We start from the raw sequence: 23,601 nt of genomic DNA on the forward strand, positions 1-23,601 counted from the left end.
AGAGTCAAAGATTATTTTGGAGCTTTAAGGTTAAATTTCTGCCCTGCTGGGTTTCAGACTTGTGTGGGGCCTATTGTCCCTTTCTTTTTGGCTGATTTCTCCTTTTTGGAATGGGAATATTTACCCACTGCCTGTGCAACTATTGTATCTTGGAAGTAAATGGTTTTTTAATTTTACAGGTTAATAGGTGGAAGGAATGTGGCTGGAGTCTCAGATAAGACCATGGACTTTTGAATGGTGCAGGAGTGAGTTAAGACTTTTGAGAACTATTGGGATGATTGTATTTTGCAATGCGGGAAGGACATGAGATTTTGGGAGCCATGGGCAAAATGATATAGTTTGGATGTTTTGTCCCCTCCAAATCTCATGTCAAAATGTGATCTTCAATGTTAAAGGTGGGCCTAGTTTGTGTTTGGGTCAGGAGAGTGGATACCTCATGAATGGCTTGGTGCTATCCTTGCAGTAATTAGTAGGTCCTCATTCTATGAGTTCACATGAGATTTTGTTGTTTAAAGAGCCTGGCACCTCCCCCATCTCTCTCTGTTGCTCCTGCTCTTACCATGTAGCAAGCCAGCCTGAGTGGAAGCAGCTTGAGGCCCACACCAGAAGAAGATGCTGGCACCATGCTTCTTGTAGAGCTTGTACAACCATGAGAAGTGGGGAGTGGAGGAGGGCTTCTAGGTCATAGGCAGACACAAAGATTTTCTGATTCGCAGTTGATCGAAAGAGTTTATCTAAAGACCTGGAACCCATTGAAGGGAGTGTCTGGGTTAAGATAAGAGGTTGTAGAGACCAACGTTCTTATTAAGCAGATGAAGTTTTCACATAGCAGGCTTCAGAGGGAATAGACTGTAAGTGTTTCTTATCAGACTTTGAAAGGTGCCAGACTCTTTGTTAATTCTTTCCTGGATCATGAAAATAAAAAAGCCCTGGAGAGGAAAGGGGATTCTCTGCAGAATGCAGACTCCACAAGACACACCTTTGCAGGGCCTCTTCAAAATATGTCAAATAAATAAAGTTTAGAGTAAAATACTTCAATTCCTTTCAGGGCCTGCTATCTGTCATGTGATGCTATACTACAATCAGGCTGGAATTCACTGTCTTATTCCTACAAAAAGTCTTAAAATCTCTGTTTTAATGTTAATGCTGGTCAGTTGTGCCTGAATTCCAAGGGAAGGAGGGCAAGTCTGACCCTCACTTCCCATCACGTCCTGAACTAGTTTTTCAGACTAACTTTGGAATGCCCTTGGCCAAGAGAAAGGTTGCATTCAGATGGTTGGGGGGCTGGGAATTTTATTTTTGGTTTACACTTCTCATGCCTCTTGGAATCGCTGAACCACACACAATGGCCATTTGTTGAGTAAAAGCTTCTGATGCAGGAAACTGTCTCTTTCAGCCTCATGCTATACACCATTAAAACTAATTACTGGCAATAAGGCTGGGCTTTCTTAAACATACAGGATCTCACAGACCATAAGGCTATGATCCTTCATACCAGCTGCCCATAATACTTTTGGTTTTGGAAGCAGCACCCCATAACCTCAGCATGGCTACCAAGGCCTCCTTAAGACAGGGTAGAATGGATAAGATCTAGTATTTGATAGTGCAGCAGGGAGACTACAGTCAACAGTAATTTATTGTACATTAAAAATAACGAAAAGAGTATTATAACTAAAATGTTTGTAACACAAAGAAATGATAAATGCTTGTGTACCCTGATATGATTATTACACATTGTATGCCTGTATCACAATATCTCGTGTATCCCATAAATATACATACACACTATGTACTCATAAAACTACAAATTTTAAAAGACAGATAAATGGCAAGCAGGTAGATGAAAACGTGCTTAACATCATTGATCACCAGAAAAATGCAAATCAAAACTACAATGAGATATCATCTCACTCTAGTTAAAATGACTTTTATGCAAAAGACAGGCAATAATGAATGCTGGCCAGGACAGAGAGGAAAGGGAACCTTCATACGCTGTTGGTGGGAGTGTAAATTAGTAAAGCCACTATGGAGAACAGTTTGGAGGTTCCCCAGAAAAGTAAAAATAGAATTACCATATGATACAGTTTACACCACCCAGAAAAGAAATCAGTATATCTAATAGAGATCTGTACTCTCATGTTTATTGCATCACTATTCACAACAGCCAAGATTTGGAAGCTACCTAACTGTCCATAGATAAATGGATAAAGAAAATGTGGTGCATATACACAATAGAGTAGTATTTAGCCATAAAAAAAGAATGAGATCCCATCATCTGCAAGAAGATGGGTGAAATTGGAGGAAATTATGTTAAGTAAAATAAGCCAGGCACAGAAAGACAAACTTCACAAGTTCTCACTTATTTGTGGGAGCTAAAAATTTAAACAATTGAACTCCTGGAGATTGAGCTTAGAAGGATGGCTACTACAGGCTAAGAAGGGTAGCAGGAATGGAAGGGAAAGTGGGGATATTTAATGGGTGCAAAAATATAGTCAGATAGAAGGAATAAGACATAGTAATTGATAGCACAACAAGGTGACTACAGTCAACAATAATCTATTGTAGAATTAAACATAACTCACCGGGCACGGTGGCTCACGCCTGTAATCCCAGCACTTTGGGAGGCCGAAGCGGGCAGATCACAAGGTCAGGAGATCAAGACTATCTTGGCTAACATGGTGAAACCCCATCTCTACTAAAAACACAAAAAATTAGCCAGGCGTGGTGGCGGGCACCTGTAGTCCCAGCTACTAAGGAGGCTGAGGCAGGAGAATGGCGTTAACCCGGGAGGCGGAGCTTGCAGAGAGCTGAGATCGTGCCACTGCACTCCAGCCTGGGCAACAGAGCAAGACTCCATCTCAAAAAAAAAAAAAAAAAAAAAGAATTAAACATAACTAAGAGTATAACTGGAATGCTTATAACACAAAGAAATGATAAATGCTTGAGGTGATGGATACCATTTATTCCAATGTGATTATTACACACTGTGTGCCTGTATCAAACTACGCCATGTAACTTATAAATATATACACCTACTATGTACCCCTAAAGATTAAAGATAAGAAATCAAAAAAACAAAGACAGGATGGAGCTAAACCTGGGCCCTCTGGAATGTTCTAACTGCAGATGGAGCTGGCCTCCGCTATCTTCAGTCCATTGCTAGATGTCATGGTCCTTGAGGTCAACACTCCTCCACACCATTTGGTACCTGCGGAATCCCTTGGGATTAACTGGGTGAACAGTAATAGAAGTTAGTGGACTATATGAATGACACTGCCAAGCTATACTTGAATAGCTGTGCCAAATAGACAAACACAGAAAGAAAACACAAAACAACTCATCCACATCCTAAGGGCTTCACACTTTCTTGCACTCTATCTTCAATGTTTTTTCAGCTTTCTCTTTAGGTATTTATTGACTGTTGGTCTCACATAAGTTTAGCCATAGATGGAACTTATTACTGCTTTGTGACCACTGGCAGCCTCCCTCATCTCTGGCTGGGCTTCTCCCTGAAGGACTGGGCCTCAGGAGTAGGTGGGTCATTTGTCCCCTGGGCATGCCACACAGAGCAGGTTTTCCAAGCTAGGCTATCCCTCCTCCCCAACTTATCCAGGCAATTCCGCTAGTTCTATGCCTAGATGGACACACATGCTTGAAGTTTGGGGAGCCATGTTTGATCTGATGTGGCAACTCTGAGAGGACAGTGAGGGTGAGGGCAGGTGTTAGGTGGCCATTGTGGGGGCTGCTGGCCTCTGGGACCAGAGGGTAGTGAGGTGCAGAACCGTGGCACCTAGAGGGTGCCAGTGTTAATAAGGAAAAGGGTTGCTGTCCGATGCACACAGAAGCCAATGCCATGGCACCAGGTTTTTGAGAAAAGCAAACCTTTATTGCAAGTGGACAAACAAGAAGACAGGAGTCCAGCTCAAATCTGTCTCCCCAATATGGGGTTTGGGGCAGCTTTTAAGGATTAGGAAGGACAGGTTGGTAAGCACTGGAAGGGTGGATTTTGACTGGAAGGACTTCAAACAAATCTATTGATAGCAAGGCGGGGACAGGGGTGTTATCACCCAACATTCAGAGACAACAGACCTCTTGCTTTCGGAAATGTTTCAGCACTTGGGTTCCGGCCATAGCCCAATATTTTGGTTTCCTGTGGTGACAGGGTAGAGTCTGGTAGGTGAGACTTCAGCTCCGAGTGTTGGGTCAATGTTTTCTTTCTTTTCTCTTATTTATTTATTTATTTATTTATTGAGACAGGGTCTGGCTCCGTTGCCCAGGCTGGAGTGCAGTGGCATAATCATAACTCACTGTAACCGTGATCTCCTGGGCTCAAGCGATCCTCCCACCTCAGCATCCTGAGTAGCTAGGATTACAGGTGCACCACCATACCCGGGTAATTTTTTAGTTTTTGTAGAGACGGGGCCTGGCTATGTTGCCCAAGTGATCCTTCCACCTCAGCCTCCCAATGTGCTTGGATTACAGGTGTGAGCCACCGCACTGGGCCTGACATTTTCTTTTCTGCACATTCTCTAGCTGTGTAACTTGCAACTCTTTAGCTCTGTGCCTGCAAAATAGCTGGACATTATGTTACCAACAGAGGATGGCCAAATGAGACTGGTCCAGTGGTTAAACCTGCACCTTCATGGAGGCCATTATGAGTATCCCTATAGGCCGAGTCTCAGGGTGCCCCCAGACGCCCATACCAGCCGCTGTAAGGCAGAGACATCCCCTCGGGGACTAAATCCCATTCTTGGGCTCCAGAGGCCTCGTTCCTACCACTGTACGCCACTGCGTGGGGTGCCCTAGGAACCCGCCTACCTCCCTACTGCCCTGAGGGCGGTTGGAGATGGTCTCAGCAGGTGTGGGAGATGAGGTAGGAGACGTCTTCAACGGGGTCCAAGGCTCATCTGGACCCAGTTCTCAGCCGAGAGACGGTGGAGAGGGCGTCAGAAAACGCAGGAGTGGCTCCCAGACCCAGGAGGGGACTCAGGGAAGCAGAGGCGCTTTCCTCGGCGGCTCTGGGGCCTTCCCAGCTCGCCCGGCCTCCCTGGAGGAGACGTCCCCCGGGGTGGAGCTGCCCAGGACCCCTTCCCAAGGGACGTCTCGGCCCCGCCTCCCGCATCTGGGGACAGTCAAAGGGCTCAGGTCAGAGGAGGAGCAGCCGGGGGCGCGGCCCCCACGTGGCCTCCTGGAACACCTGCCCACAGCGCGACACCTACGTCGCTCCTGACTTTCACAGAACAGCCTTGGCCCCGGCACGGCCTCGAACGCCTTGACCCCGCAGGGGAGGGGGACGAGGCTCCTTCGCTCCCACAGCAGCGTCGAATATGTGTGGAATACGCGTCGGTGTGGATCCGGCCTCAGCTTCCTGAGCCTGAATCAATGCCTCTAATCACGCGGGCGCTCAGCCGCGACGGGACCACAGAAATCTACCAGCAGCCCGTTTAAGGAGCGAAAAGGCCCAGCCCTCTCCTGCACTGTGGCGACGCCATTTCCCTGCGCCCCTAGCGCGGCCGCTTGGCTTTTGTTTGATGTGACGCTGGGCGGCAGCATCCTTCCCTGAGCCCTGGGGACCAGCGGGGACTACAGTACCCAGAAGGTTTTGGCTCCAGCCGCAGGGATGCTGAGCCAATCCGCGCTGAGAAAAGGGTCGTTTCCGCTTTGGGACCAACGGGTCGGGGAGGGACTTCCGGTATCACTTCAGTGGCGGTCATTTTTGCAGCGCTTGGGTGCATCCAGACCGTCAGAGCTTTGGGAGCGCTTTGTTTGGCGAGAGTCGGAAGGCGCGAGGGGAGGGGTCCTCCCGCTGAACAGTGGGGGATCTAAGGGTCGGCGGCGGCGGGGTTGACGGCTTTGCCTAGGTCCCCGCGCCTGTAGCTGTCGGGTCCCGGCCCCGCTCTGCCCACAGACTCCGATGGCTGCGGCCGCGCTGAGGGCCCCGACTCAGGTGAGCGCTGCCTCTACTGGGCCTCACCCTCCTTCATCCCCAAATTAGTGCCTTCTTGGGTCGCTACGGTCGAGATCCTCATGTCCAGTACAGTGGGGGCTCGTGGGTGGGGTCCCTATTTCCAGAACTTGGGTGATGAGGCACGGAAGAGGGTGACAGGCAAAGGGACCAGCGTTTCTAAACTCTTGGAGATACAGTGAAGAAGGTTCATACCTGGAGTGCCAAGGTGAGGAGTTTTCCCTCAATTCTTAGGATGCTAGGAGCCGTGGAGGGTTGTGTACAGAAGCGGCATATGTTCTGAGTTAGGTCTTTCGAAGTTTTCCAAAAACCTCATGGAGTTAGACTAGAATAGAATGGAATAACACAGAGGCACAGGGAGGTTGAGTTCTTGTGCAAGGTCCCACAGTTGCTAAGAGTTAGCACTGAGGACTGGAACGCTGAGGCTCAGAAATAATGCAGGCATCCTCAGTCCACCTGGCTCTGGCCTGGACAGGAATCCAGGGAAGCCTGAATTGGTAGAGCCCTGTATGGTCACCTGCCTTTCATGATCTTTGGCTTTCCACAGGTTACTGTGTCTCCAGAAACACATATGGACCTCACAAAGGTGAGTGGAGGGTGTCCCAGGCCCTCACTGGTCCTGGCCCCATCCTGGGGTTTTTTCATGGATCTTTTTGCCACCATCCAATTCTTTGACCTAAGGACTCTTTACAAACCCCAAGCTTGACATCCTGATTCTAGACTGGTGGTTATTTGTAGAAGTTCTTATTGCTGGCAGACAATGGAATGAGGTGTGAAAGGTTGCCCTGCCTACGTACAATAATGTGTAAGGTTGGCAGTGAAGCTGAGCTGGTTCAGGGAAACACAACTCTCCTTTCTTTCTCATGGGAACTCAGAGCAGCAGGGCAGGACTCAGGCCTGGAATGGCTCTGAGAAATTGGGTGTTTTTTCTGGAGGTGATGAGAACAATGGGAGGTTTACAGAAGAGAAGGGAGGTTATCTGACACTGGTCTCATCAGGTTCACTGTTAATGCAGCATAGAGAATACTCTGTGGGTGTGATGGAGGCGATAGAAAGACCAGGGAGGAGGCTACTGCGGTGGCCAAGGCGAGTTTTGATAGTGGCTTCACCAGTGTAGTGGCTGTGAAGGTAGAAGAAGTGGCTGGATTCTGGGTCAGATTTTTAATTAGGCCTGCTTGCATTTTCAGATTTTGAGCGTAAGAGATACTGGTCAAGCATTACTCCAGGCATTTTGAGTTTAGCATCTGGAAGGATGGAAGCTCCATCAAATAGCATGTAATAGGATTGATTTTATTTTTATTTTATTTATTTATTTGTCCATTTTTAGACAGAGTCTCACTCTGTCACTCAGGCTGGAGTGCAGTGGCTCGATCTCGGCTCATTGCAACCTCCACCTCCCGGGTTCAAGCGATCCTGCCTCAACCTCCTAAGTAGTTGGGACTACAGGCACATGCTACCGTGCCTGGCGAATTTTTTTTTTTTTTTTTTTTTTGTATTTTTAGTAGAGACAGGGTTTCACCATGTTGGCCAGGCTGGTCTCAAACTCCTGACCTCAAGTGATGCACCTGTCTTGGCCTGCCAAAGTGCTGGGATTACAGGCATGAGCCACCATGCCCAGCCAATTAATTTTCATTAAGGATAACAGGAGATTTGTCTTTAGCTATTATCATAGTCTGAGATATTCCAAAGAATGATATATGGAGACATCAAGTGAGTAGCTGTCCATGTACATCTAGAATTCTGGAAGTGGTATAAGATGGAGAAATCCAAAAGGTGGTGGCCAGTGTTTGGCCCAGAGTAGCTATGGGTCACAATTAGGAGTGGGTAATCCTGGTCATGAAGATAATGCTATTTATAATGCAGGAAAGGGCTGGGTGTGGTGGCTCATACCTGTAATCCTAGCACTTTGGGAGGCTGAGGCAGGCAGATCACTTGAGGTCAGGAGTTCTAGACCAGCTTGGCCAACATGGTGAAACTCCGTCTCTACTAAAAATACAAAAATTAGCCAGGTGTGGTGGCAGGCACCTGTAATCCCAGCTACTAGGGAGGCTGAGGCAGGAGAATTGCTTGAGCCCAGGAGGCGGAGGTTGCAGTGAGCCAAGATCATGCCACTGCACTCCAGCTTGGGTGACAGAGTGAGACTCCATCTCAAAAACAAAACAAAACAAAAAAACAGAAAAGGAAAGGTTGGGGCTATGACTGTGTCTCGTGCTTGGACACGTGGTAGAGGTGGTGAGCATCACAAACAGTTGTGAGAGAAAAGTGGTCATGGGAAGATTGTAGGAAAGAGGATGATCTGGTGTATTAGTCCATTTTCACACTGCTGATAAAGACAGCAAGTCTCTAGGAAGTTCCAGACTTTCCCATATTTTCCTGTCTTCTTCTGAGCCCTCCAAACTGTTCCAACTTCTGCCTGTTCCCCAGTTCCAAAATTGCTTCCACATTTTCAGTTATCTTTACAGCAGAGCCCCACTTTACTCATACTGATTTACTGTATTAGTCCATTTTCACGCTGCTGATAAAGATGTTTGAGACTAGATAATGTGTAAGGAAAAAGAGGTTTAATGGACTCACAATCCCATGTGGCTGGGGAGGCCTCATAATCATGGTGGAGGGTGATAGGCATGTCTTGCATGGCAGCAGACAAGAGAGAACTTGTTCAGGGGAACTCCCCCCTTATAAAACCATCAAATCTTGTGAGACTTATTTACTATCATGAGAACAGCATGGGAAAGGCCTGCTCGCATGATTCGATTACCTCCCACCAGGTCCCTCCCATGACATGGGAATTGTGGGAACTACAATTCAAGATGAGATTTGGGTGGGGACACAGCCAAATCATATCGTCTGATAAGTGGTCAAGGCTTCCAAGGCATTAGGGACATAAGACAGACATGGAGATAAAGAAATAATTGGTAGAAGATGACACTGAAGCCAGGTACAGTGGACTCTGTCCCTGCAAAATTCGTATGCTTAAACCCGAATTCCAGTGTGATGGTATTTGGAGGTCGGGCCTTTGGGAGATAATTAGGTCATGAGGGTGGAGCCCTAATGAATGGGATTAGTGAGTGCTCTTAAACAAAGAGGCCAGAGAGCTACTACCTAGTGCTCTTTCCAACAAGTGAGGATACAAAAAGTCAGCAGTCTGCAACCTGGAAAGAGCCCCTACCAGAACCTGACCATGCTGGCACTCTGATCTCAGGCTTCTTGCCTGCAGATCTGTGAGAAATAAATTTCTGTTGTTGATAAGCCACCCAGTTTGTGGTATTATGCTAGCAGCCCAAACTGACTAAAACACTAGGACTAGTGCTTATTCACCATGGTAAAAACTCACCAGGAATTTGTTGTGACCCTTGGTGAGTCTGGGGAGGGTGTCAGTCAAGCAGTTGAATAAGTTTAGGAGTACAAGTGTTCATCTGTATGAGTCATTAGGTTGGAGGTAGAGAGCCACTGAGAGTCTGTGCCACTGAGGCCACTGATTTTGAATGAGGGTTAAGAGGTGAGAGGAAGGTTGTTGATTGAAGAGGGGACATCAAGTGCAGCACAAGTGGAGGACGGCCATTGGTGTCTGACATCAGGTGATTCTTGGTGGCTGAGGTTGAAGCAAGGAACAGAGTCAGGAAGATAGCCCTTCAGAGCAGGATGGGGGCTGTCTATGACAGTAGGAACCATCAGAGGTCTGTGTAGCACTGGATGCTGTCTCAATTTGGCAGGCAGAGGGGTGGAGGTGGCCGTGGGAGTGAGACTGAGTGAGTATGGTTCAAAGAATGATGTGCACATGGAGAGGGAGTGTGAACTGAAGGACCCAGGCCCTGGCATTGAGGACTTAAGGGTCAAAGGTGAACCCACATTTGATTGTGTCTAGGAGGCACTATCTGAAAGACTCTTGGGGAACTGCCTGACAAGAAGGGATACACCCCTACATACTGGGCCCAAAGTTTAGATGTGGTGCATCCTGCCCACCTCCTGGTTGGTGCTATAGAAGGATACAGTGATCATTGGGACCATGAAGAGAGAGTAGGCATCTGTTTCTCCAGGGCCTGTATTTCCTTAAGGTGGGGATGATTGTGTGGGTGGATGAACTTGTGGAGGCATTGATTGTGGAGTGACCTGTCCCCATCATGACAGGGCTGTGTGACCTTTGAGGACATCGCCATTTACTTCTCACAGGACGAGTGGGGACTTCTTGATGAGGCTCAGAGACTCCTGTACCTTGAAGTGATGCTGGAGAACTTTGCCCTTGTAGCCTCACTGGGTAAGGCCCTAATACCAACTCCAGTGTCCTGGTCTGTCTATGATCTTTTGCTGACTTCCCCACTTTCTTGGGATATGTGCTATGGGATCCAGCACTGTGCACTGCCTGAGCAGCCCTAACACCTGCTGCCCAGTGGTCTGGGAACACCTGCTGCCCAGTGGTCCGGGAACACCTGCCACTGGGCAGCAGGTATTCTTCAGTCAGCCAAATAGATCTCTGTTGCTTGCTGTCTTCTTGGCTGGGTGTCTGTGTTCAGATCCATGACACCTTGTGTCCCAAGTTCCCTGCACCCCCATCTGCTAGCTGACATTTTCTTGTGGCTACCTGTGTCATGATTGTAGTCACTGTCATTGTCTATACTTATGGGGACAATGGGCTCTTCTTACTCCTTCTAGTTTGTTTGTTTGTTTAATATTAACTTTCTTGCCCATGGGCTGTTGTGTGCTGAGTCGTTCTGCATCAGTGCTGATCACTCACATGTTCTGTCTTTCTGGTAGGACTTGGCTTCATGAAGGTCCCACATAGCTAGACAACTGAGGGTGTGCAGAGAAACCTGGTTGCTTTATAGGGTGAACATGGTCTCAGAGAAGGCCTGGGCTTGTTGAGTGGCAACTGGTTGGGGGCATGATATCCGGGCTGTTTTCAGATCACATAAGGAGCCTGTCCTGTTTTCACCACTGTTTGGGTGCACATGCCACTAGCCAAACCTCATTTCTATATTTTCTTCCCAGTACTTGACACTTTTCTGTCTTATTATTTTTATCTATGACTTCTAGCACCTGGCTGCCTCCACCTTTCTGATCTTCATGCGTCATCTGCTTCTCTGCACTGCTCCCTCTGCAGTGTTTTCCAACATTGACACACACATAATGTCTCATGAAGTATGTATATAAGATCACATGAAGATATGTGATCATATCACTTGCTACTCAGTTTCAGTTGTATTTTCCTGGGCTTGGGCACAGTCAACCTTCTGCACAGCATGCAGGTGTCACCAGCAGACAAGGTCCTCCTGAAGACTATGTGGTGAGTTTTAGGAATTGGAAGGCTACTCAAGGATAACTTTTGAGGCTGTTGGTAGAGGAATGGTTTGAAGAAAATGCCATTCCCTATCCTTCATCCCATCCTTGTGTCCTTTATTTGGTGAGGCCTCCCTCATTCTGTGATCTTTAGACATCCAGTATTGCAAAGCAACCCCTTCCTCAACTTGCCCCCAGCTCCATTATCCTCAAAACAAACCTGGTGAATCATTTGTTTGGTATGTGTGTAATGGGGCTTCTTGCTCTCAGCATAGTCAATGTATATTTCATCAGCAGTTCTCTGCTTTCAGGTTGTGGCCATGGAACAGAGGATGAAGAGACACCTTCTGACCAGAATGTTTCTGTAGGAGTGTCACAGTCAAAGGCAGGTTCATCCACACAGAAGACTCAATCCTGTGAAATGTGTGTCCCAGTCCTGAAAGATATTTTGCATCTAGCTGATCTCCCTGGGCGGAAACCATACTTGGTTGGAGAATGTACAAACCATCACCAGCACCAGAAGCATCACAGTGCAAAGAAATCCTTGAAGAGGGACATGGACAGAGCCTCATATATGGAGTGCTGCCTATTCCGTATGTCATTGAAGCCCTTTCGCAAATGGGAGGTTGGAAAGGACCTCCCAGCCATGTTGGGGCTTCTGAAGTCCCTGGTCTTTCCTGGAGGCAAGAAACCCAGCACAATTACTGAATGTGGAGAGGACATTCGCAGTCAAAAAAGTCATTACAAGTCAGGTGAATGTGGGAAGGCTTCCAGGCACAAACACACTCCTGTTTACCATCCAAGAGTCTACACTGGAAAAAAGCTTTATGAGTGTAGCAAATGTGGGAAAGCCTTCCGTGGCAAGTACTCACTTGTTCAGCACCAGAGAGTCCATACTGGAGAAAGGCCTTGGGAGTGCAATGAATGTGGAAAATTCTTTAGCCAAACCTCCCACCTGAATGACCATCGGAGAATCCACACCGGAGAAAGGCCTTATGAGTGCAGCGAATGTGGAAAATTATTTAGACAAAACTCCAGCCTTGTTGACCACCAGAAAATACACACTGGAGCAAGGCCTTATGAGTGTAGCCAGTGTGGGAAATCCTTTAGCCAAAAAGCCACCCTTGTTAAACACCAAAGAGTTCACACTGGAGAAAGGCCTTATAAGTGTAGTGAATGTGGGAATTCCTTTAGTCAAAGTGCCATTCTTAATCAACACCGAAGAATTCACACTGGAGCAAAGCCTTATGAGTGTGGCCAATGTGGGAAATCCTTTAGTCAAAAAGCTACCCTCATTAAACACCAGAGAGTTCACACTGGAGAAAGGCCTTATAAGTGTGGTGACTGTGGGAAATCCTTTAGTCAAAGCTCCATCCTTATTCAACACCGGAGAATTCATACTGGAGCAAGGCCTTATGAGTGTGGCCAGTGTGGAAAGTCCTTTAGCCAAAAGTCTGGTCTCATTCAACACCAAGTGGTTCACACTGGAGAAAGGCCTTATGAGTGCGACAAATGTGGGAATTCCTTTAGCCAATGCTCCAGCCTCATACATCACCAAAAATGTCATAACACATAGAGGCATCATGAATGCAGCAAATGTGGAAGCGCCTTCAACTCAAGATCTATCATCATTTAGCTCCTGAAAGTCCACACTTAAGTAGAGCCTTAGACCTACAGGGAATGTGCTGTCCCTGTAGTATTGTAGCAGTAGAGAGCCTTTGTGAGGGAGCCATCTGCCTGAAATTGAACCTCATTCTTCCTTGTTTCTCTGGTAGAAACCGTCTACCCTCTACCACCTTGCACAGTGGGCAATGGTCACCCCTATGTGCTAAGACAAGGCAGACATCTGTGTGTTCTCTTGTCTTTGGAGGAAATCTTGAGCAATCTAAGCCATTAGAGAAAATTCATTCTTTTTTCTGACTGATCACAGCATACATGTGACCCAGTTTTGGTCAGGAGGGCCCAGCCTTGGTTCTGCTGGACACATGTGCAAGGATTCCCTTCATGTAAATTCTTGGTCTCACATGACACTTGGTCATCCTTCCAGCCTCCAAGTCACCATGTGGTGAATGGCTGCCTCACATTGCTCCAGTTTGTGCACTAATAAAAGCCTTATATTTGAATCTACCTGTAGTCTTGGGGTTTTGTTTACTGTGTGGGGTGGCTGGGAAACAGACTTCAACTCTATATGAAGGAATGGATGGCTTTTGTGGGCCTCTGCAGGAAAAGTAAGATGACAGAGTAATTCTAATTCTGGTTTTGGTCATACTTGCTTTGCTACCTAAAATCTCCTAGGAAAAAATGCAAGGTTTTGGTCATTCTAATTTGTGGCCTGGATCCCTATTCTTTCTGTGAGACTAGAGGTCATCCTGAGGAGAGGCCAGCTGTTATGACAAGCATGTGTGCCTCCGGGAATAGGACGATTTTATTCCATTGTTTCCAGAGGATGTTATATGATGTCCAGTGCTGCTGAGAAGCTTTTCATGGGGTTCTATAAGGAGACACGCCCTGATATCAAACATTCCGTAGGCTGATGTCACGCAGAAGACAATGGGAGTCACATGTGAACTGTAATTGGTACAGAAATACCTGGGTATTTCTGTACTATGTGTTCTGTAGCAAACTAGTTGGAATGTGCCTCTTGTAAAAGTACATTTACAAATCGTCCCGTGACTGTGGCTTTGAGCAGTCATAGGACCTAGAAATCTGTGTATGTCCAATAGCTGAGGTTATTGTCAGCAAAAATAAAGGGTTTTTAAAAAAAAATTCTTGTTGGTTTTCTAGGTTGTTCACCTCAAGTGCATTGCTGTAGAGGCAGAAAAAGGAGGATAAAGATAATAGAAGTCCTATAGGCCAGGGATGTATTGATAGCTCTTGTGATTTCCACCAGTGTTGCTGTTGTCTCAAATTGCCACAGCCTTCATTGCTTGCCAACATTTCCTGCATGGAGGGATGCATGGTTGCCCTTCCCCAGGCCTGAAGAGAGAGTGCAGTCAGCATGAGATTGCTAGGCATTCTGGTTTCTGAAAGGTGGGTGATCAGATACTTTATTTTGAAACATGTTTTACACACTTTCTTCATGTGTAATTGACATGCCATAGTTTACATCCATTTATGGTGTATAATTTGAAGAGTTTGTCATACAAGCCTGTGAAACCATCATAATCATGATCATGAACATATTCATGATTTACCTCTTGCTGTTTTACAATCTCTGCGTACACTTTCCAGGCCTTCAGGAGTCCCGTCATTTACTTTCCCTACAGGAGAATAGTTTGTGTTTTCTAGGATTTTATGTGAATTGAATCATAAAATACTTACTCCATTTTTCCTGATGATGCACAATTTTTTTTTTGAGATGGAGTCTCACTCTGTCACCAGGCTGGAGTGCAGTGGCGCAATCTTGGCTCACTCCAACCTCCTCCTCCTGGGTTCCAGCGATTCTTCTGCCTCAGCGTCCTGAGAAGCTAGGACTACAGGCACGCACTACCATGCCCAACTAATTTTTTTTTTTGATATTTACATTTTTATTTTTATTTATTATTATTATTATACTTTAAGTTTTAGGGTACATGTGCACAATGTGCAGGTTAGTTACATATGTATACATGTGCCATGCTGGTGTGCTGCACCCATTAACTCATCATTTAGCATTAGGTATATCTCCTAATGCTATCCCTCCCCCCTCCCCCAACCCCACAACGGTCCCCAGAGTGTTATGTTCCCCTTCCTGTGTCCATGTGTTCTCATTGTTCAATTCCCATCTATGAGTGAGAACATGTGGTGTTTGGTTTTTTGTCCTTGCGATAGTTTACTGAGAATGATGATTTCCAATTTCATCCATGTCCCTACAAAGGACATGAACTCATCATGTTTTATGGCTACATAGTATTCCATAGTGTATATATGCCACATTTTCTTAATCCAGTCTATCCTTGTTGGACATTTGGGTTGGTTCCAAGTCTTTACTATTGTGAATAGTGCGGCAATAAACATATGTGTGCATGTGTCTTTATAGCAGCATGATTTATAGTCCTTTGGGTGTATACCCAGTAATGGGATGGCTGGGTCAAATGGTATTTCTAGTTCTAGATCCCTGAGGAATTGCCACACTGACTTCCACAATGGTTGAACTAGTTTACAGTCACACCAACAGTGTAAAAGTGTTCCTATTTCTCCACATCCTCTCCAGCACCTGTTGTTTCCTGACTTTTTAATGATTGCCATTCTAACTGGTGTGAGATGGTATCTCATTGTGGTTTTGATTTGCATTTCTCTGATGGCCAGTGATGATGAGCATTTTTTCATGTGTCTTTTGGATGCATAAATGTCTTCTTTTGAGAAATGTCTGTTCATATCCTTTGCCCACTTTTTGATGGGGTTGTTTGTTTTTTTCTTGTAAATTTGTTGGAGTTCATTGTAGATTCTGGATATTAGCCCTTTGTCAGATGAGTAGGTTGCAAAAATTTTCTCCCATTTTGTAGGTTGCCTGTTCACTCTGATGGTAGTTTCTTTTGCTGTGCAGAAGCTCTTCAGTTTAATTAGATCCCATTTGTCAATTTTGGCTTTTGTTGCCATTGCTTTTGGTGTTTTAGACATGAAGTCCTTGCCCATGCCTATGTCCTGAATGGTAATGCCTAGGTTTTCTTCTAGAGTTTTTATGGTTTTAGGTCTAACGTTTAAGTCTTTAATCCATCTTGAATTAATTTCTGTTTAAGGTGTAAGGAAGGGATCCAGATTCAGCTTTCTACGTATGGCTAGCCAGTTTTCCCAGCACCATTTATTAAATAGGGAATCCTTTCCCCATTGCTTATTTTTCTCAGGTTTGTCAAAGATCAGATAGTTGTAGATATGTGGCATTATTTCTGAGGGCTCTGTTCTGTTCCATTGATCTATATCTCTGTTTGGTACCAGTACCATGCTGTTTTGGTTACTGTAGCCTTGTAGTATAGTTTGAAGTCAGGTAGCGTGATGCCTACAGCTTTGTTCTTTTGGCTTAGGATTGACTTGGTGATGCGGGCTCTTTTTTGGTTCCATATGAACTTTAAAATAGTTTTTTCCAATTCTGTGAAGAAAGTCATTGGTAGCTTGATGGGGATGGCATTGAATCTATAAATTACCTTGGGCAGTATGGCCATTTTCACGATATTGATTCTTCCTACCCATGAGCATGGAATGTTCTTCCATTTGTTTGTATCCTCTTTTATTTCCCTGAGCAGTGGTTTGTAGTTCTCCTTGAAGAGGTCCTTCACGTCCCTTGTAAGTTGGATTCCTAAGTATTTTATTCTCTTTGAACCAATTGTGAATGGGAGTTCACTCATGATTTGGCTCTCTGTTTGTCTGTTATTGGTGTATAAGAATGCTTGTGATTTTTGTACATTGATTTTGTACCCTGAGACTTTGCTGAAGTTGCTTATCAGCTTAAGGAGATTTTGGGCTGAGACCATGGGGTTTTCTAGATATACAATCATGTCATCTGCAAACAGGGACAATTTGACTTTCTCTTTTCCTAATTGAATACCCTTTATTTCCTTCTCCTGCCTGATTGCCCTGGCCAGAACTTCCAACACTATGTTGAATAGGAGTGGTGAAAGAGGTCATCCCTGTCTTGTGCCAGTTTTCAAAGGGAATGCTTCCAGTTTTTGCCCATTCAGTATGATATTGGCTGTGGGTTTGTCATAGATAGCTCTTATTATTTTGAGATACGTTCCCATCAGTACCTAATTTATTGAGAGTTTTTAGCATGAAGTGTTGTTGAATTCTGTCAAAGGCCTTTTCTGCATCTATTGAGATAATCATGTGGTTTTTCTCTTTGGTTCTGTTTATATGCTGGATTACATTTATTGATTTTCATATGTTGAACCAGCCTTGCATCCCAGGGATGAAGCCCACTTGATCATGGTGGATAAGCTTTTAGATGTGCTGCTGGATTTGGTTTGCCAGTATTTTATTGAGGATTTTTGCATCAATGTTCATCAAGGATATTGGTCTAAAATTCTCCTTTTTGGTTGTGTCTCTGCCTGGCTTTGGTATCAGGATGCTGCTGGCCTCATAAAATGAGTTAGGGAGGATTCCCTCTTTTTCTATTGATTGGAATAGTTTCAGAAGGAATGGTACCAGTTCCTCCTTGTACCTCTGGTAGAATTCAGCTGTGAATCCATCTGGTCCTGGACTCTTTTTGGTTGGTAAGCTATTGATTATTGCCACAATTTCAGATCCTGTTATTGGTCTATTCAGAGATTCAACTTCTTCCTGGTTTAGTCTTAGGAGAGTGTATGTGTCAAGGAATTTATCCATTTCTTCTAGATTTTCTAGTTTATTTGCGTAGAGGTGTTTGTAGTATTCTCTGATGGTAGTTTGTATTTCTGTGGGATCGGTGGTGATATCCCCTTTATCATATTTTATTGTGTCTATTTGATTCTTCTCTCTTTTTTTCTTTATTAGTCTGGCTAGCGGTCTATCAATTTTGATCCTTTCAAAAAACCAGCTCATGGATTCATTAATTTTTTGAAGGGTTTTTTTTGTCTCTGTTTCCTTCAGTTCTGCTCTGATTTTAGTTATTTCTTGCCTTCTGCTAGCTTTTGAATGTATTTGCTCTTGTTTTTCTAGTTCTTTTAATTGTGATGTTAGGGTGTCAATTTTGGATCTTTTCTGCTTTCTCTTGTGGGCATTTAGTGCTATAAATTTCCCTCTACACACTGCTTTGAATGTGTCCCAGAGATTCTGGTATGTTGTGTCTTTTTTCTCATTGGTTTCAAAGAACATCTTTATTTCTGCCTTCATTTTGTTATGTACCCAGTAGTCATTCAGGAGCAGGTTGTTCAGTTTCCATGTAGTTGAGCGGTTTTGAGTGAGTTTCTTAATCCTGAGTTCTAGTTTGATTGCACTGTGGTCTGAGAGACAGTTTGTTATAATTTCTGTTCTTTTACATTTGCTGAGGAGAGCTTTCCTTCCAACTACGTGGTCAATTTTGGAATAGGTGTGGTGTGGTGCTGAAAAAAATGTATATTCTGTTGATTTGGGGCAGAGAGTTCTGTAGATGTCTATTAGGTCCGCTTGGTGCAGAGCTGAGTTCAATTCCTGGGTATCCTTGTTAACTTTCTGTCTTGTTGATCTGTCTAATGTTGACAGTGGGGTGTTAAAGTCTCCCATTATTATTGTGTGGGAGTCTAAGTCTCTTTGTAGGTCACTCAGGACTTGCTTTATGAATCTGCGTGCTCCTCTACTGGGTGCATATATATTTAGGATAGTTAGCTCTTCTTGTTGAATTGATCCCTTTACCATTATGTAATGGCCTTCTTTGTCTCTTTTGATCTTTGTTGGTTTAAAGTTTGTTTTATCAGAGACTAGGATTGCAACCCCTGCCTTTCTTTGTTTTCCATTTGCTTGGTAGATCTTCCTCCATCCTTTTATTTTGAGCCTATGTGTGTCTCTGCACGTGAGATGGGTTTCCTGAATACAGCACACTGATGGGTCTTGACTCTTATCCAATTTGCCAGTCTGTGTCTTTTAATTGGAGCATTTCATCCATTTACATTTAAAGTTAATATTGTTATGTGTGAATTTGATCCTGTCATTATGATGTTAGCTGGTTATTTTGCTCGTTAGTTGATGCAGTTTCTTCCTAGTCTCGATAGTCTTTACATTTTGGCATGATTTTGCAGCGGCTGGTACCGGTTGTTCCTTTCCATGTTTAGCGCTTCCTTCAGGAGCTCTTTTAGGGCAGGCCTGGTGGTGACAAAATCTCTCAGCATTTGCTTGTCTGTAAAGTATTTTATTTCTCCTTCACTTATGAAGCTTAGTTTGGCTGGATATGAAATTCTGGGTTGAAAATTCTTTTCTTTAAGAATGTTGAATATTGGCCCCCACTCTCTTCTGGCTTGTAGAGTTTCTGCCGAGAGATCCGCTGTTAGTCTGATGGGCTTCCCTTTGTGGGTAACCCAACCTTTCTCTCTGGCTGCCCTTAACATTTTTTCCTTCATTTCAACTTTGGTGAATCTGACAATTATGTGTCTTAGAGTTGCTCTTCTTGAGCAGTATCTTTTTGGCATTCTCTGTATTTCCTGAATCTGAATGTTGGCCTGCCTTGCTAGATTGGGGACGTTCTCCTGGATAATATCCTGCAGAGTGTTTTCCAACTTGGTTCCATTCTCCCCGTCACTTTCAGGTACACCAATCAGACGCAGATTTGGTCTTTTCACATAGTCCCATATTTCTTGGAGGCTTTGTTTGTTTCTTTTTATTCTTTTTTGTCAAAACTTCCCTTCTCGCTTCATTTCATTCATTTCATCTTCCAACACTGATACCCTTTCTTCCACTTGATCGCATCGGCTCCTGAGGCTTCTGCATTCTTCATGTAGTTCTCGAGCCTTGGCTTTCAGCTCCATCAGCTCCTTTAAGCACTTATCTGTATTGGTTATTCTAGTTACACATTCATCTAAATTTTTTTCAAAGTTTTCAACTTCTTTGCCTTTGGTTTGAATTTCCTCCTGTAGCTCGGAGTAGTTTGATCGTCTGAAGCCTTCTTCTCTCAACTCGTCAAAGTCATTCTCCATCCAGCTTTGTTCCGTTGCTGGTGAGGAACTGCATTCCTTTGGAGGAGGAGAGGTGCTCTGCTTTTTAGAGTTTCCACTTTTTCTGCTCTGTTTTTTCCCCATCTTTGTGGTTTATCTACTTTTGGTCTTTGATGATGGTGATGTACAGATGGGTTTTTGGTGTGGATGTCCTTTCTGTTTGTTAGTTTTCCTTCTAACAGACAGGACCCTCAGCTGCAGGTCTTTTGGAGTTTGCTAGAGGTCCACTCCAGACCCTGTTTGCCTGGGTATCAGCAGCGGTGTCTGCAGAACCGCGGATTTTTGTGATCCGCGAATGCTGCTGTCTGATCGTTCCTCTGGAAGTTTTGTCTCAGAGGAGTACCCGGCCATGTGAGGTGTCAGTCTACCCCTACTGGGGGGTGCCTCCCAGTTAGACTGCTCAGGGGTCAGGGGTCAGAGACCCACTTGAGGAGGCAGTCTGCCTGTTCTCAGATCTCCAGCTGCATGCTGGGAGAACCACTGCTCTCCTCAAAGCTGTCAGACGGGACATTTAAGTCTGCAGAGGTTACTGCTGTCTTTTTGTTTGTCTGTGCCCTGCCCCCAGAGGTGGAGCCTACAGAGGCAGGCAGGCCTCCTTGAGCTGTGGTGGGCTCCACCCAGTTGGAGCTTCCCACCTGCTTTGTTTACCTAAGCGAGCCTGGGCAATGGTGGGTGCCCCTCCCCCAGCCTCGCTGCCACCTTGCAGTTTGATCTCAGACTGCTGTGCTAGCAATCAATAAGACTCTGTGGGTGTAGGACCCTCTGAGCCAGGTGTGGGACATAATCTCCTGGTGTGCCATTTTTTTTTGTTTCCTAAGCCCGTCGGAAAAGCACAGTATTCGGGTGGGAGTGGCCCGATTTTCCAGGTGCCCCAACTAATTTCTGTGTTTTTAGTAGAGATGTGGTTTTACCATGTTTGCCAGGATGGTCTTGATCTCTTGACCTCGTGATCTGCCCACCTTAGCCTCCTGAAGTGCTGGGATTACAGGCGTAAGCCACCACACCAGCCGATGCACAATTATTTTTAAGATTTATCAATATTGCTTATGTGAATAGTTCATTTGCATTGCTGAGAAATAGTCTGTGGATATGTCACAATTTGGATAAACAGTTGGATGCTTTCCAGTTTTGGGCTGTTGCAAATAATGCTACTATGAACATAGGCATATAACTCTTAATATGCAGAAATGCTTTATTTCTCCTGTGTCAGTAGTACAGTGTACATGAATGCTTCACTTTTAAAGACACGGCCAGACTATAACCTAACGCTACCATTTACATTCTCATCAACCGTATGTGAACCTTCTTGTTTCTCTACATTCTCGCCATACTTGGTATGGTTAGTCATTTTAATTCTAGTTGTTTTAATAGCTGTATAATAGCATCTGTCTGTGATTTTATTGCATTTTTCTGGTATTTTATGGTATTGAACATTTGAACATCTTGTATCTAGTTGCCACCTGTATATCCTCTTTGGAAGAATGTTTATTAATGTCTTTTGCTTATTTTTAAATGGATGTTGGTGATATTTTCTTTTTCATTAATAAATAGACATGTATAACAAAGACTTATGTTGAAACTTTACTCATTCTTCAGTAATGCAATGCACTTCTTTGCTAAATGATAAAATTGTTTTCAAATACTGGGAAAATATTTTCTCAATTTTTTGATCTATTCACAGTGTAACAACTACAGACACTATATACCTGAAACACTACCTTCATTGACAAATTCTCCCTCACTTTCTTAGGTCTAACCATTCAATGAAACAAATAAGCCCTTGTTTTTAATATTTGCCAATTTCCCTGGTAAAATACTCCCACCATGGCCAATTACAAGTTGTCAAAATAATGTCATTGAACATGAATTGAGAAGAAGTGGGTAGCATCACACCATTGTATTCTACTTTCACCTTGCCAATACAGTAGCCACAGATAACCTCAAGAACATGTATGTAGGAACCATACAGCCTGTGGTGTGGCAAGACTGATGCCATCTTGAAGTGAAGCTGTCATGGTCACCTATGTTCTGAAGCAGTAGCATAGGTATCATCAAAATGCTTCTCTCCCATAATGGTCACGAGTCTTGGCAAGAAAGTCTGAAGACGTGAACAGCTGCACATGTTTTACCCTAAAAACTCCAGGCCGGGCGTGTTGGCTCATGCCTGTAATCCCAACATTTGGGAGGCCAAGGTGGGCAGATCACGAGGTCAGGAGATGCAGACCATCCTGGCTAACATAGTGAAACCCCATCTCTACTAAAAATAGAAAAATTAGCCGGTTGTGGTGGCCCACGGGTGCCTGTAATCCCAGCTACTTGGGAGGCTGAGGCAGGAGAATCACTTGAACCCAGGAGGTGGAGGTTGCAGTGAGCCGAGATCACGCCATTGCACTCCAGCCTGGCAACAGAGCAAGACTCCGTCTCAAAAAAACAAAAAAACAAAACAAAACAAAACAAAATACTCCAGCCTTGTTGACCACTACAAAAAGGGTCCTATAAAGGATGTAAAGGAAACTGCCTTCTGGAGGGCAGATATAGGGATCCATTGTCTCACAGCTGCACAAGACATCACTTCTGTTCATGAGTCCCTATGAAATGTTTCTGAAAACAATTTGGCCTGTTTCTCCTTCTTTGGCCTTTCAGTTTCGTTGGCCTTTGGGATAGATTTTCATACACCTGCTCACTATAGAACAATGTATATATAAGAGTAAAACAGTAAAATGATTAAGAAGTGACAACTTTGGGTATTTATTACTTGTGTTTTTAAAAGTGGCTTAAGTGAAATCTAGTTGTCTTAAATTCTGCATATTTAAAGTATATAATTTCTATTTTAATATATACTTAAACCCCTGAAACCATAAGTTTCCACCTGCCCTTTTTAGTCCATCCCTCTTAACAAGTAATGGGTAGAAAAACATATTTTTCCTCTTTTAATGGATATTTTCAAGTATATACACAAATGGAAAGGACTGTGTTCAGAAGCACTATGAAACCTTCCTAAATCTTCCATTATTACTTATCATTTAGTTGCCATTCTTGTTTCAACTCTTTTCACACATATTTATTTTACTTACCATTCCCACATCTTGTCATTCAATGCTGCATCTCTTCAGAATGCATTTCCAAGCATAAGAGCTCTTTCATAATTCCTATAACTTTATCAATCATTATTTAAGGCATCATAAAATATATCATCGGTGCTCAGTCGCCTTGAATTGTCTCCAAAATTGATTAAGACAAATTCATTGCAATCAGATCCAAAATGAATCTATATGGCTATTAGTAGTTTTGTCTGGTGAGTCTATAATAATACACAGCTACCACTTTTTATTATTATTCTTGAAGTTAATGAGACATTTGTCCAGAATTTGCCACATTCTGGAATGGGGCATGTTTTTGTTTTGTGTCTCTCTGATGTCATTTAACATGCTGACCCTTTCTCCATATTCCTGTGCACTAGATATTAAGGAAATGGGTAACTGAACTCTGGTCCTGCAGATAGGTGTGCAATAGTAACACACTTATGCAGTGTGACTGTGTTGTGTGTATGTGTATGTCTATTCAAAGGGTGACATTCACAGACATCTGGAGGCTTAGAGATCATTGAAAAAGGAAAAAAGGAAGAAGCACTTTGTTTTTGCTTCCTCTAAGATACCTGAGAAGGTTTCTCAACTGATTCAAAATGTGAAACAATGCCAAAACAATTACCATAGATACAGTAATACAGCTTCTTGGTTTTACTCAAATGAGTTAAACATTTATGTCCACACAAAATCTTGTACATGAATA

The 23,601-nt window shown here is 44.1% G+C and overlaps 1 protein-coding gene across 5 annotated transcripts; it reads left to right on the forward strand.

Annotated features, from left to right (window-relative positions):
- Positions 1 to 5,677: 5,677 nt before the first annotated feature.
- Positions 5,678 to 13,366, forward strand: ZIK1 (zinc finger protein interacting with K protein 1). 5 transcript variants are annotated; one of them, XM_054464579.2, is made up of 4 exons: positions 5,678 to 5,947; positions 6,513 to 6,551; positions 10,094 to 10,220; positions 11,551 to 13,366. In XM_054464579.2, the coding sequence occupies exons 1-4, from the start codon at positions 5,915 to 5,917 to the stop codon at positions 12,813 to 12,815; spliced, it is 1,464 nt and encodes a 487-aa protein (XP_054320554.1). In that variant the 5' UTR covers positions 5,678 to 5,914; the 3' UTR covers positions 12,816 to 13,366. The 5 variants fall into 5 exon arrangements, with proteins under 5 accessions (XP_054320554.1, XP_054320555.1, XP_054320556.1 ...); XM_054464581.2 differs by having other exon boundaries at positions 5,706 to 6,173; XM_054464580.2 differs by lacking the exon at positions 6,513 to 6,551.
- Positions 13,367 to 23,601: the final 10,235 nt, after the last annotated feature.

Source organism: Pongo pygmaeus, chromosome 20, assembly GCF_028885625.2.
Source record: "Pongo pygmaeus isolate AG05252 chromosome 20, NHGRI_mPonPyg2-v2.0_pri, whole genome shotgun sequence".
Taxonomy (NCBI): domain Eukaryota; kingdom Metazoa; phylum Chordata; class Mammalia; order Primates; family Hominidae; genus Pongo; species Pongo pygmaeus.

Excerpts from the sequence above, each read along its gene's own strand:
- ZIK1 (XM_054464579.2), top strand. The coding sequence starts at position 5,915 with ATGGCTGCGGCCGCGCTGAGGGCCCCGACTCAG. Across the intron at positions 5,948-6,512 it reads CGCTGAGGGCCCCGACTCAG|GTTACTGTGTCTCCAGAAAC; the intron begins GTGAGCGCTGCC and ends GGCTTTCCACAG. Across the intron at positions 10,221-11,550 it reads TGCCCTTGTAGCCTCACTGG|GTTGTGGCCATGGAACAGAG; the intron begins GTAAGGCCCTAA and ends CTCTGCTTTCAG.